General features: G+C 38.8%; 1 protein-coding gene across 1 annotated transcript in view; it reads right to left on the reverse strand.

Annotated features, from left to right (window-relative positions):
* The window catches only part of LOC126160489 (protein dopey-1 homolog), a 328138-nt gene that overhangs the window by 183764 nt on the left and 129219 nt on the right, over positions 1 to 15155 (reverse strand). Inside the window, exons 14-15 of the mRNA XM_049916952.1 lie at positions 14259 to 14690; positions 13982 to 14185 (exon numbers count right to left, since the gene is read on the reverse strand). Of these exons, the coding sequence (XP_049772909.1) occupies positions 13982 to 14185; positions 14259 to 14690 (636 nt within the window). The remainder of the gene's footprint in view (positions 1 to 13981; positions 14186 to 14258; positions 14691 to 15155) is intronic.

Raw genomic sequence — 15155 nt, forward strand, 5'->3', positions numbered from 1 at the left:
GCTTCTTGGTGGCAATTTTGATATGGCAGTTCTTCGAATCTGTCGTCACTCAAGTGAGTGAAACAGTAGCCTACATTCAGAGCTTTACCACACTGCAGGTCCAGGTGTGACAATCTGTCATTTGCGAAGTAGGTAACCTGTCTCTCTCTCAGCTCACACAGATACAGCAGTGAGTACAATTTAATATGTGCCATAAGTTCCACAGCACTCCTGTGTGATTGGTTTTATATATATAATTATCTTCAACAATCTAAGCAATGTATGAAATGTAAACTGCTTCAGCTTTGAAGAGGGGCCTCATGCAGGGACTTCCACACAATAAATCATAGTCATACATTGAAGTTATCAAATGTCAAAGATCTCCCTACAGTATAAAAATTGATGCAGGCAAATTATAATAGAACCATTCTAACACATGAAAGTAATAAGGCAGACTAACACTGGACCTATGTCCTTATCTTTCACAAGCAACTCTCTCATCAACTGCATTATTCAGGTGTGCCATTTCAAAGCACCAGGGGAGCTGGTGTTGAGGGGATGGGTCCAGATGGTACATATTGTTGAAGCAGCCACTGAAACTGAATTCGTTGTGTGCAGTAGTGTGATCTGCCTTTGGGTTATGAACTCTGTTCTTGGTCACAGTTGACTGTGGCCATTCATTTGTGTGGACATGTCCACATAAAATGCTGCACAGAAACAGGGTGTATACGTGGACAATGAAAAAAAATTCCCGTATTTTTCCCTGTTAAAAATACACTTTCTCCCGGATGAAGATACACTTTTTCCATGTTAAGTGACAGTATACCCTTATTCGGCACTGTAAAACTCATCAATCCTTAGAATGTTTATGGTTTTATATACCGGAGTAGAATTTCCCGGTACTTTAGAAAACAAACCTCAGGGGGGGGGGAGCACGTTTTGAAAGACCTTTGATGTGCAGCAACATGTACACTGCATATTTTCATATTAAGAAGGTATAAATTCGAATTCACCAAAAACTGCATGTCACTTTCCGAAGCATTGAAATCGAGATTGCGATGCGCTTTTGTAAACCCGTCATAGCTAATGTCCCGTGATCTCGACAGCTGATGACAGCATAGGACACATGATGTAGTCAGCAAATAGCAAGATCCCTCTTAAGTAGCATGAACACACAAATAAGAAAAGTTAACTGTTTAAATTAATATTGGCCTCGAAGATTAATAAGCTGGAAGAAAAGCTAAGCTTCTACATAAAATGTTGATCTTTTTTGCGCTTGTTACACTTTAAGATACATCACACAAATGTGCCAGTAGCCGGCCGGAGTGACCGAGCGGTTCTAGGCACTACAGTCTGGAACCGAGCAACCGCTACGGTCGCAGGTTCGAATCCTGCCTTGGGCATGGATGTGTGTGATATCCTTAGGTTAGTTAGGTTTAATTAGTTCTAAGTTCTAGGTGGCTGATGACCTCAGAAGTTAAGTCGCATAGTGCTCAGAGCCATTTGAACCATTTTGTGCCAGTAAAATTTTTAATAACGACTTAAATGTCTGATCTTCTGGGCTCGAAATACTTCTAAATGGTCGTCCTCAAAGAGTTGATTTTTGAATGAGAGTCAAACGCTTTGTGATTTAAGAAATTCATCGTACATTCTCGCACATAGCTCATCTTAAGTAAAAGGAATGTAACGCTTTTCAAACCATCATTCGTAATATTGTCCCGTGACCTGTTAAAGATAGGTTTGTTTCTGCGGTTGCAAGAGAGCGCCAGGTAGCGTCACCGCACTTGCGCAGCTACGGTGACGCAGGAAGACCATATATTTGTACCTGTAAAACATTAAGAGATCTTACATTATGTCATAAAAGAAACAAGACACCACAGGACACGTCAAGATCGTCGGAATTTCGTGAACCACACTAAAACGCACACAATTCGGCTTAAAATGCGCATTCGTATGTAAATTTTCTTGGAGTGCCAGTACTGTATTATCTCATGTTTGGTTCTTTATTATGGAATAATGCCATACGTGCACTTGAAATGCAGTGAACAGTTGAAACTAACCAATAGTGCGAAATTAAACACTTAGTTTCAAATAAATTGACTGCCTCAACAGAAAAGATTAATAAAAACTAAATCTCTTTAGCAAACCGGCAAAGATAACTTCATTGTCTGTAAGGCGATTAATGTTTGACTGTCAAAGGAGGAAATAAAATCTAAAACAAATAACATATTTTAGCCTTTCGTAATAACGCGAATGTATTTTAATTCATCTGATAGCTCCCAGCCACAAAAATCTGTTTTGTTATCATTTAACGTGAGAGTAATAAATGAAGAGAAAACAACAAAATCACTGAACGTAAACACAGGTCATGTGGAGACGACCCACCTCCCCACCACAGGTCAGACTGCTCTGTGCATCAGCCCCAGATTTACTAATTTCCGAACCGGGGCAATGTTAGATAGTGGCACCCAGCCAAACTTCTGTAACCAGAAGCGGGAGAAGGTACTACTCACATGCGACTCAACTGCGCATGCGCAAGAGCCCACCCGCAACTGCTCAAACGAATCTAACTTAAACAGTTATCACTCCACGCTCATCGGAGGCAATTTGTTGTTACAAAGCATTGCATAGTATTCCTTTGACACACTTTGCTGTTGGCAGACGCTTGTATGAGCACTGTTTTGTTGTTGTATATGGCGCATTTCCTTTGCAACTTACGTTTTATTTTCGGTCTTTTTTTCTCCCGTCCATGTTTTGTTGCTGCAGCATTATTCTGCAATAGCGGGATACAGTAATATCCTTTGTTAGAGTATTGGTTCTTACCAGTCAAAATCACAAAAATTTAACGGAAAACTAAAGCAATGAAAACTTGCCGGCATTCTAAACAATTCCTGGGTTTTCTCCCGGATGAAAAAATTCCCGTGTTTTTTTTTTCAGATCTCTCGGGTCATACATACCCTGAGAAATTACAGCAGAAGTGGTATATCACATGACTACTTTCACAGGCGGCTCTGCCTCTAATAAGATAGGATAATCCAAGCCGGTGATATGACAGGAGGAGTATGTGCTGGGCGTGTGTATCAAACAGGTCTTCCACCTCAGTCTCCCACAAGGGTATGAGCCATACAAAACTAGGGGATTAGACAGAGTGAATGATGGTGAAATGCAACTTTTTGAGGGGAATCTGATAATGTTTCACTCACAGAAATTGAAGCACAGCAAGAAAATGGTATCTCAATGTGTAACTGACTGTGATTCAGGACAAGAGAGAGTAATCGGCAGCATGGGACACTTATGAAGACTGACAATGTAATCCTGTACAGAAAATCAGAGAAATGCTGCAGACAATGATGTAGAAGAGATGGAACTGGAATCTATAAAGGCAGTTGTAATGATAGCTTAAGTTGGAAAGTATTTCATATTGACAAATAATTATAACCAGGTTTTTCTGTAGCAATACGGAAAAGGAAGATTAATGTAGTAGAAGTGTATCTATTTGCCAGGTACACACATGATAATGTTTACAGCACTGACTTAACAATTTAGATAACAAGCTTTACATTGATGAAAATACCAAGTTACTTCACAAAAAAACAATTACAATATTCTTCTGGGAATGAGTAATTTCATATTTGCAATGCCAACATGAGAACAAGGATTTGAATAAACAACTACTGCAGAAAGAACATCCCATGGCTTCAAATCATGTTGTTGTGGTCTTTGGTCCAAAGACGGGTTTGATGCAGCTCTCCTTGCTACTCTACCCTGTACAAGCCTCTTGATCTCCGAGTAACTATTGCAACCTACATTCTTCTGAATCTGCTTACTGTATTCATCTCTTGGTCTCTCCCTACGATTTTTACCGCCACACTTCCCTCCAGTACTAAACTGGTGATCCCCTGATGTCTCAGAATGTGTCCTACTAACCGATTCCTTCTTCTAGTCTGGTTGTGACACAAATTTCTTTTCTCCCCAATTCTACTCAGTACCTCCTCACTAGTCACATGATATTACCATGAAATCATTTAAAGTATATTATATAACCTGTAGTTTGTACAGGTTGATCAATCCTCAACACAGCCATCTTGCAGGGATTCCCGCCCACCAGCAGGCAGCCAGTAGTGCTGCTAATGGGGAGCAAGATGGCCCTACAAAAAGACTGCAGTTCTGTGAATGGATTTTGAATAGAGTACATGACCCTAATGCAACTTTCTTTTAGGCATGATCCAAAAGAAGGGGTGTTGTGCACTATTAGCTTTGAGAGAATAACAGGCTCTTTTTTCCCCAGTAAAAGTTAATACTGAGAAGCACGTGGAAAACATTTGTGGTCTCTCTCTCTCTCTCTTTCTTTCTTTTTTGACCAACTGAGAGGGCCTTCCTCATTACAGGAAATTCATTATGTGTTTCAAGACAGAGTTACTGCTCAAAACATATGGCCCCCTTGTTCTCCCAGTTTAACCTTCTGCGATTTTTATCTCTGGGGTGCATTAAGAGAGAAAGTAAACAAATGAAATTCACACACCCAGGTGAACTTAAAACTAATATTTGTCAAGAAATTGCTGCCATTTCTCAGAGGGAACTGAAGAATGTAATGAGCAATTTCCCAACCAGTTGTTAGAAATGTTTGAACAATGAAAGTAGGCAGTTCCAGCATCTCCTTGTTTACTATGTGTAATTTACTTTTCTTTTTATGTATTTCCATTCTGTATGTTAAAAATAAATTATGTGACAAACCATACTCTATTTACTGTGGACCTCTTGACTCACTCCACAGACACAACAGCTAATGACTGATCACCCTATATTACAGCAAACCTGATCCACTTTAAATTCATAATGCAAGACAAATCCACATTTGTCTAGAGCTGTGTGATCTCTGAGCAGACATACACTCAACTTGGTAAAAATGCTTTCTCATATTGATATTAACAAACAAGAAAAACATCATCTGCTGGAAAAATTTTGAATTATGCAAGACCTTTTAATTTACATGCTTAAGGTATCTGTTTTTATCACTAACTTATGACAGACTGGATACAAAACCAGCATAATGTTGCATGTGCTTCACTTTGACATGTAAATGACACTAGTACTGTATTATATAAGAGCATGAGACTTGCAGATGAAAACTTTAAGAACATTTCAATGAATATGATTTCCAGATCTACGTGGTGGTTAGATATTTGTGGCAGAGCAATCATGTCACACAGCTAACTGATCAAAATGCACTGTCGACTGCTACATGGAAGAAATTTACGGGCCAAGGCCTCAGAGACAACCATGCAATGAGACATCTTGGAAAAACTAAAGTTACTATTGTCATTAATGAATTGTTCTAAGTATTTTGGAGATTATCAGTATGATCACATTAAACTATGAATCCCCCCATAACTGGCTAAATAAGTCAATTAAATGTGTGTAGGAATGCAATAGACCATAGCTTCCAATAGAACCGTGTGGTATTCAAACCAACTTTTATATTTTTGACAAATTACCACAAGAGAAATAATTTTAAAGAGCAACTTGGTTAAATATCACCAGTTTTTAATACTGAATTACAAACTATCATTCAGAAATCCAATGTCATTTGAGATCCTTCATCTATGAGATGTTTGAGAATATTGTTGCCTTCAAAGTAGTTCCCTTTGGTAGCTATACAATGGCGGAGTTGGTGTTCCCACTCTTGGTTAGCAGAGCTAAAGGGCTTCAACTGGTAGGGCCTTGAAGATGTCAGTCATATCCTTTTGAATGTTCTCTACAGTCACAAAATGACATCCTTTTAAGACATTTTTCAATTTCTGGGAAAGAAAAAAGTCACAAAGACTCAGATCAGGTGAATATGGGGGCCTTGGAACAACAGAAATGCTTTCTGAGGTCAAAAATTCTGTGATGGAAGAGGCTGTGTGACACGGGGCATTGTCATGATGCAGCATCCACTTATCTGCAATTTCTGGTCTCATTCGATTCATCCTTTTTGTGAGCCTTTCAAAGGCATCTTTGTAAAACAATGTTGATAGTTTTCTCTGGAGGGACAATCTCACAAGAGCAAGCATGCGTTTGACATTTTCATGGATTGAAGGTCTCCCTGAGTGAGGTTAATCTTCAACGTGTTCTCTGCCTTCCAAAAATGATTTATGCCAGCAAAAAACTAGTGCTCTTGTTAAGTGATGCTCCCCATAATAGGCCTGTAGCAACTTCTTAAAAGGTCACACTTATGGATTCTGAGTTTAACACAAAACTTGATGGTATAATGTTGCTCTAAATTCTGTTGTTCCATTTATGTAACACACAACAGTACACAACCTCACTGATTGTGCTTTCAAAAATCACATGATGCCTGTACAGAGCTGAAACTCTGACTGAGCATGTGGAAGGGATGAACACACGGGTCTACACAAGTAGAAAAACACAGTGTTGCCAGAACACTTGCAGTGTTAGCAGTCTCATTACTTTTCTCATGCACCTCACACATTAAGCAAAATGAGATCGCCAACAATATGTATTTAAGGGTGAAGAGCAAACAGGACAGGCAATTTCAAATTGAAATTATCATAGTGCAACCACTGAAAGGAACAAAAATGCTGAAGAAAAGGAATAGTGAAAAATGTTGCAATAGAAGAGGAAAGAGAGTGTCTTTTGTAGTTTGGTGTGCTGGGGCATCATAGTGTGTGGAAAGTGAAGTTTCAGTTCAAGTCCATGTAAAAAAGAGGAGTTATGAATGTGAAAAAATAAGTGACTGCAGAGAGGTAAGAAATGTTGAAATGGGAAAGATGAGTGTTCCTTTCTAAAAGAATGTGCTAGGCACTGGCACACTATTTTCTCAGAGAACTTGTAGAAGCTGAAAGCAGCAACACTATTCTATAAATTCCTAGGTTGACAAAAAAAAGCTGCATTCAGCAAAAAAAGATAACATTTAGGCAGAATGAAAAGGAAAGAAAAGCACTGAAGTGCTACAGAGAATATTAAAGGCTGAAAATTAATAGTTTTCTAAAATTGGTATTGAAAAATTAGTTCCTGGTACTAGATTTAGTTTAGAGTTTTAATTGACATTAACCGATATTAAAACATTGAGTTTTAATGTCGAATGTGCAAACCATGCATTCCACAATTTAAATGTTGTGGGTATACAGCTTACCATTCCAGAAATTTGAGCAGATTTAGTGTTGTACATTGTGTGCATGCATTCCTGATTGGATTACATTAAATAGCAATATGCTTGTGTGCCCTGTTGTGGGCCACGTTTCTTCACAACAACTTTTCTGAGGCTATGGTACTGACCTTATTCTCACTGATGTCACCACCAATTGATGAAGATATGTCCTGCTTGGTGAGGGGACAGCTGGTACAACTGATTCCATGAGATGGCCTTTAAGAGTCAATAACGCTTCAGAAATGATAAGTTGGTCTGATTTTGATGGGCCAGAGTGAATGACAAAATCAAGAGAAGACAGCAGCTGGTTGATGTGCTGTTATGGTTCTACGTTTCTACGTTATTCATGGAAAAAAAAAAACATTGCATTTATAAAGTTACTGGCAACCTGCCCTGTTTTCGCATGGGTAGCATTAAGTATCTACTGCTGGACAACTTGTCTACTGAACCATTAATTTTGCCACTGCCTAGTCATAATTAAAATTCAGAGACAGAATATTATCACTCTAATATAACTTAAATGAAATAAAAATCTGACATCATCAGCTTAATATCTGGTATGTCCTGCATCACAGGTCATTTGGGAAGTTGGTGGTAACTTGTGTCTGCCTCCTGGTAGCAGTATCTTGTGCCACCTGGCTCTGCTATATTGCGGCCTTTGGTTATCTTCTGCATCCACATTCTAAGTTCTCCATTCACCATTAGATAACAATGGCACCAGTTTCACAGTAGCAGAATGCATGAAATATTTAAAATTCTGCAGGAAGTGTGTGTGTGTGTGTGTGTGTGTGTGTGTGTGTGTGTGTGTGTGTGAGAGAGAGAGAGAGAGAGAGAGAGAGAGAGAGAGAGAGAGAGAGAGTTTTTTGGTAAACAAGGGTATCCGAGCATTTAATTTTTTTCCCTCCAATATTATGTTCAAAAATATTTTTTGTTATTTACAAAACACATCCTATAATGAATTACATTGCATACAGACATATAAAGACAGCTTTTAAAGCTCAAAGTAATGAGTTATAAATTTTGAAGATCACCAGTAATAAAATCCTGAGTATACTCACGCACTGGACTTCGACTAAAATATCCTGACACTTGAAGTCATTTTTCAGTTTCTGTGTATCTATGAAGTCTAACCATGCATTTCACAATGGTTTCCTGTGAACATAAATCTTGGAGGAGCTTGTTGGTATACAGTGGATGTATTTATCTCATACCACTGGTGAGCACTTGTCATTCAACCGACAAAATGTCATCACTTTCAGTCTCCTTTTTTTTAGTATGTGTTTTGTTGTCGAGTATCCAAAGCTGCACACAGTGAAGATGATATCTAGTGGCAACCACCAAAACCAAAACATACTCTCTAGATGCTGAACATTTAATTATCAGAGCAGAAACAGATATAAGCAGGGTTTTCTTTTCTTTTCTTTTTTTTGAGGTCTTTTGTAAGTTGCCCATGTATATTCAGGATTTTAAGTTTCTGTCAAAATAATAAGAGAGATAACTAGTTGTTTTACGTTCAGGGTTATGAGGTGAATATTAAGTTACTGTTCATTCCATAGGTAGTGAATCCACAAGTATCACTCATGATGCAGACAATGAAGTAAGCATGGAAAATACATTTATTTTTCCCAATAATAAAGGTTATGAATTTTTCTTTCACTAACGTTATTAAGAAGAATGATAATACACATTACTAAGTCTACCACAGAACCAATCAAAAAAGTCTTGCGTGGGGTTTGGTCAGTCTCAAAATTCCAATATCTACAGGGAGGTAGTAATATGATTGTATTTATCACTAACTGAGCCCTAATGAATCCTTCACGAAAAGTAAGATGTTGCATAGTGGACTCACTTGCGCATTATTTCTGCAAAATCAAATTCCTGACACTTTGTCTCCATTACCTGCAGGTTTTCATTCGTCAGGGGATACGAGAGAAAGGTGTACCGGTAAGTGTGGTGTGGTGTTTTTCTTTGAGGCCATTTGGAATGTAGGTTTGAGCACTACTGTCTCTGTGACACAGTCAAAAAACCACTAGCTGTTAATAATTGCCCCATCTCCAAGAAGGATTTCAGCAAAAAATTAAATAATCATGCATTAATACTCAAACAATATTAACAGCATAACCTTCACTTTCAGGGTTCGGGTGCTTCCTCATTTATGCCGTATGACAAAAAAGTGAAGAACCTCACAGATGAGAAGAAAATGAAATAAAGCTTCATGGATTGAGAGGGCATGCAATATTATTTCAGTGATTACAGAACTTACAAAGAACTTTCCTGTATGAGCTCACTTAGCAGCATGAGGCAACACCCCCTCTGACCTATATGCATGCAATGTTTCAGTTGTGAAAGGTGTCATAAAGCCATTGTATCCCCTCCAGGAACAAGCTTCCCCCTATCAACTGTTGTAATTGGTCCCTGATACCCTGAAATGAGACTGAGCTGACATCTGAGCTGGTCTCACACATTGGTGACAGCTCCAGGGGCCTTTGGGGCTACATGGTACGAAGTACTTCAACATCAAGCAAACAGTTCATAGATTTGTGTTTCAAATGTGGATGAGACTTATCCTGTTGAAAAATGGCACCACAATACTGTCATGTGTAAGGCAACACGAGGACATAGGACACCTGCGACTTATCGCTGTGCCATCAGAGTTCCCTCAGTCACTACCAGCCATGACCTGAAGCCATAGTCAACGACTCTTCTACACCATGAGGTCAGCAATAACACCACTGTACCTTTCCAAAACATTAGAAGAATGGGCCCTCTCTCTCCAGGGTTTCCGCCATTCTCACCACCAATGGTCATCTGGAGTAGTGTGTAACTGTAATTTATTATTGGACACAATAATGAAACCATTCAATTAGCAGTCCATGCTTCCCAGTCACAGCACCACTCTAAACAAAGCCGTTTGTAGTGGGGGGGTTAAAAGGAGCCTATGCACAACACAGTAATTCCCCAGTCTGACTGCTGTTAGTCTCTGACCAATTGTGTGGGATGATAACGGAATGTTGCAGGCATTCCATTACTTATTATCAGATGGCAGATGTAGATGTGAAGGGCTACAATGTGCTTGGTGCACAATTCAGTGAACCTCCCTTGTCGTAATTAAATGTGATCAACTAGGATCTTGACAAAAAATATCCCTGTCCTCACATATTTCTACTATAGTGCCACTGTCACATCCAAATGGCCACAAACCTGGATATGACATTGTTTGACCTCTCAGCCAAATGAAGACTACAAGAAGGCCCTTTCAAACTCTTGTCAAGCATTTGATGCTGTCACACATGAGCATGTGAATCTCTGTGTCCTTCATAGCAATCACACTACTTATATACCCTTCCAGGCCTGGTAACAACACTAAACATAAACAACACTAATGGTCATTCTACCTGTCACAGAGATCTGCAACTATAATCATTTATATATTCACTCAATGATTTGAACACTATGTGATCAAAAGTATCCAGAGACCTGGCTGAAAATGATTTACAAGTTCATGGCGTCCTCCATCGGTAATGCTGGAATTCAGTATGGTGTTGGTCTACCCTTAGCCTTGATAACAGCTTCCACTCTCGCAGGTATACATTCAATCAGGTGCTGGAAGATTTCTTGAGGAATGGCAGCCCATTCTTTGAGAAATGCTGCACCGAGGAGAGGTATCGATATCGGTCAGTGAGGCCTGGCACGAAGTCGACGTTCCAAAACATCCCAAAAGCGATCTATAGGATTCAGGTCAGGACTCTGTGCAGGCCAGTCCATTACAGGGATGTTATTGTCATGTAACGACTCCGCCACAGGCTGTGCATTATGAACAAGTGCTCAATCGTGTTGAAAGATGCAATCGCCATCCCCGAATTGCTCTTCAACAGTGGGAAGCAAGAAGGTGTTTAAAACATCAATGTAGGCCTGTGCTGCGATTGTGCCGTGCAAAACAACAAGGGGTGCAAGCACCCTCCATGACAAAACACAACCTCACAATAACACCACCGCCTCTGAATTTTACTGTTGGCACTACACACGCTGGCAGATGACGTTCACCGGGCATTCGCCATACCCATACCCCGCCATCAGATCACCATAATGTGTACCGTGATTCGTCACTCCACACAATGTTTTTCTATGGTTCAACTGTCCAATGTTTACACTCCTTAGACAAAGTGATGGGTCGTTTGGGATTTACCAATGTGATGTGTGGTTATGAGCAGCTGCTCAACCACGAAATCCAAGTTTTCTCACCTCCTGCCTAACTGTCATAGAACTTGCAGTGAATCCCGATGCAGTTTGGAATTCCTGTGTGATGGTCTGGATAGCTGCTGACTATTATACATTATGACCCTCTTCAACTGTCAGCGGTCTCTGTCAGTCAACAGATGAAGTCGGCCTGTACACTTTTGTGCTGTACGTGTCCCTTCACGTTTCCACTTCATTATCACATTGGAAACAGTGGACCTAGGGATGTTTAGGGGTGTGGAAATCTCATGTACAGACGTGTGATACGAGTGACACCCAATCACTTGCCACGTTCGAAGTATGTGAGTTCCGCAGAGTGCCCCATTCTTCTCTCTCACAATATTTAATGACTACTGAGGTCACAGCACAATGCACCTAACACAAAAAACATGTTTTTGGGGGTGTCCGGATACTTTTGATCATATAGTGTACGTGTACAAAGTTACAATAACATCCGACCATGTGTACTGGGTGCTTCAATTCCCCCCCCCCTCCCCCCTTCCCCCCAGGCAATGTATCAAAATGTAGCTTATTTACAGAAGAATGGAAAAACTGGAAGAGCTGATATCAGGGAAGATCAGTATCAGTTCTGAAGAAATGTAGGAACATATGAGGCAATACTGGCTATACAGTTTATGTTAGAAGATAAGACTTCAGAAAGGCAAATCTATGTTTATAGCATGTGAACATTTAGGCAAAGCTTTGAAATTCTGAAAGCAGCAGGGATAAAAAACAGGGCGAAAAGTTATCTAAAATTTGAAGAACTCATACAAAAACCACCAGACTGAACGTGTGAGACAGGGTTGTAGCCTCTCCTGTGTTATTCAATCTGTACACTGAGCAAGCAATAAATGAAACCAAGGTAAGCTTTGGAAAGGGAATTAAACATCAGGGAGAAGATGTAAAAACTTTGAGGTTTGGCAATGACATTGTAATTCTCTCAGATATGATAAAGACCTTGGAAGAGCAGTTGAATTGAATGGATAGTGTCTTGAAAAAATGCAGTCTAATTAAAACCACATGTGAGGCTGAGCAAATTAGATTAAGAAATGATAGACTAAAAGTAGTGAATGATTTTTGCTATTTGGGCAGCAAATGGCAGCAGAATGGCCAAAGAAAGGAGGGTATAAAATGCAGACTGCAAATATCAAGAGATAAAAGAGAAATTTGTTAACACAAGCACAACTCTCACACACATGACCACCGCCCCTGGTTGCTCTGTCTGGACTCATGCCACAGCAGCCAAAGACAGTTGTCACATGTTTGTGGAGTTGTGAATGTGTGCATGTTTTTCTACTTCAGAAGAAGGCCTTTTTGTCGAAAGCTAAAATGTATAGCAATCTTTCTATTGTGCCAGTCTGCAACCAAATGTCTCCCCTATATGGTGAGCAGCAATTGATTCCTTTCAAAACATTGTTATTGTTTCATTGTGAACTTTCCACTGTTAGAAATTTGTTAATGTTGAATATAAATTTAAGTGTTAATAAGTATTTTCTGGACGTATTTGTATGCAGTGTAGCATTGTTTGGAAGTGAAATGTGTACGGTAATCAATTCAGACATGAAGAAGCTAGAAGCTTTTGAAATGTGGTGCTATAGAAGAATGCTGAAGATTAGACTGGTATATCAAGTAATTAATGAGGATGCACTATATCAAATTGGGGAGAAAAGAAGTTATGGCACAACTTGATTTAAATAAGTGGTCAATTGATAGGACACATCATGAGGCATCACTAATTATAAATTTGGTATCGGAAAGAAGAGTGATTGGAAGAAACTTTGAAGATGCAAACCAAGGCTTGAATACAATTAGCAAATTCAAATTGTTGTAGGTTGCAGTAGCTATACAGATATGAAAAGGCTTGCACATAATAAACTACCATGCAGAGCTCCATCAGACAATAACAATGACATCTACTTCTTTGATTATTTTACAAATTAATTCCCAAATTTGACTCATGGACAATCTGCTCCTTCACTAGCATTTAAGTAAATAGCTCTTTCCATTGACAAGCAATGTATCTTCCTCTGTGAATGTAACTAACAAATGTACCTGCGTTGTGTTGTAGCTGCATATATGCATCATACTGAAGGACTGTGATGTATTTGCTGGTCACAGAGAGGCACACAGTTTGATTAAATTTGAGATGTCCTATATTTTTGCTGCTAACACAGAAAGTCTCAATGCCTCATGAACTTATACAATGGTTTCCTTCGTGATTAACCCTTTTGAAATTAGTATGTTCAGGTGACTGGCTTTTTATTTCCACAGCTTACTGCTTTACCATTTTAGAAATGTTTACTCACTTAATATTTTCTCCTGTGTACAATTACTAAATGAGAACTAACAAACTTTCAGTTAAGTGTTCAAAAACAGTCAAACATGTGAATCATTATTTCATGAATGTTTTGTGACTGTAGAACAATGTAAGAACGACTGACACTGTCAGTTTTTATGCACCACAAATTGCACAGGAAACTTATTTTCTATTAGCCCATCAAGTCTGCCATCTGAATGTTTGTGCAGTGCTTAGCAAGAAAATGAAACAAATGTGAAAAAGCAAGATCAGAACTGTCCCATCAAATAAAAATAACATCTAACATTTTTTTAACAAACCTTAAGAGGGCTGTCTTCTTTACTGATGTCATGGACTTTCATGCTGTGCACGCTTGACAATATACAGTGTAACGCAATTTTCTGAACTTTACATCGGGCCATCAAATCTGCTATGTAGCTAGCAAAACCTCTGCCACTGTCTCTTACAATCAAAATCAGTTCATAGCAGATGATCGTAAGCAGTTCAGTACTTGCTAGCTGGACCTACAGACAACAATCAAATTAGCATGTGGAGTTATACTAGACAGATAAGGTGAAATAATGAACAGAAAAATACCTTGCGATTTCCAGATATCTCCTCCTGTGTCAGTCGCATTTCTCCTAAATTGGGATAGTAGCTTCTTGCAAAATAAAGGCAAACCAGCAGCAGAACTTCTAAATACATGCTGCTTCTATATGCAGCACCAAATTCTCCACCACCAGATGGTATTTCTCCATGAAAATTTCTTCCAAATACAGATTTACGGTGTCTTGCTAACAACATCATCAGTCCAGATCCACGTGCAACATTTGCTAGCCCTGTTGTCGCAGTTGCACACAGAAACATCCTGGAGTTGGTCAATAGTATGTTCCTCAATGTACTCAGTGCATATAATGTCCGATTTGAGTCATAAACAGCACAATATAACAGCATATGAGAATGTAACTGATGAACTCGCAAAGTAGTGCTTGGCACTTTGCTAGCAAGACTCTGCTTTTCTTCTGAATCCTGTATGAAAAAATATTATTTTGATTCTTTACTGTAAAAATCACTGTATTACAGGAATTTCTGTTTACACTTATGATGAAGAGTTATGAGAATTACTGACATCACATTAAAAGAGTAAAATCTGAATATGTCTCAACATTTAAAAACATGGCAGAAGTAAAAGATTCCAGTCCTGTACACTTTTCTCCTTTCGTTACAAGCATACTTCCCCCAGCATCATAAACACATCAAAAGATTATGATAAAGAAGCGACTGTCGTTTTACATTTCTTGAAAAGTAAAATAATGAAAACTGTGTGAAAATGTGAATTGAAATATCACTGTTACACAATATATCATTATATTACATGAATATTAGGTGTCCTTTCCTAAACATTAGTTACATTCAATTCTTTTTCTATGAGAACAATAACTTTGATAACTTTAAAATCTGTTTCTTTTCTTTAAGTTCCTTCATTCCTTTTAA

The sequence above is a fragment of the Schistocerca cancellata genome, chromosome 1, assembly GCF_023864275.1.
Source record: "Schistocerca cancellata isolate TAMUIC-IGC-003103 chromosome 1, iqSchCanc2.1, whole genome shotgun sequence".
NCBI lineage: Eukaryota > Metazoa > Arthropoda > Insecta > Orthoptera > Acrididae > Schistocerca > Schistocerca cancellata.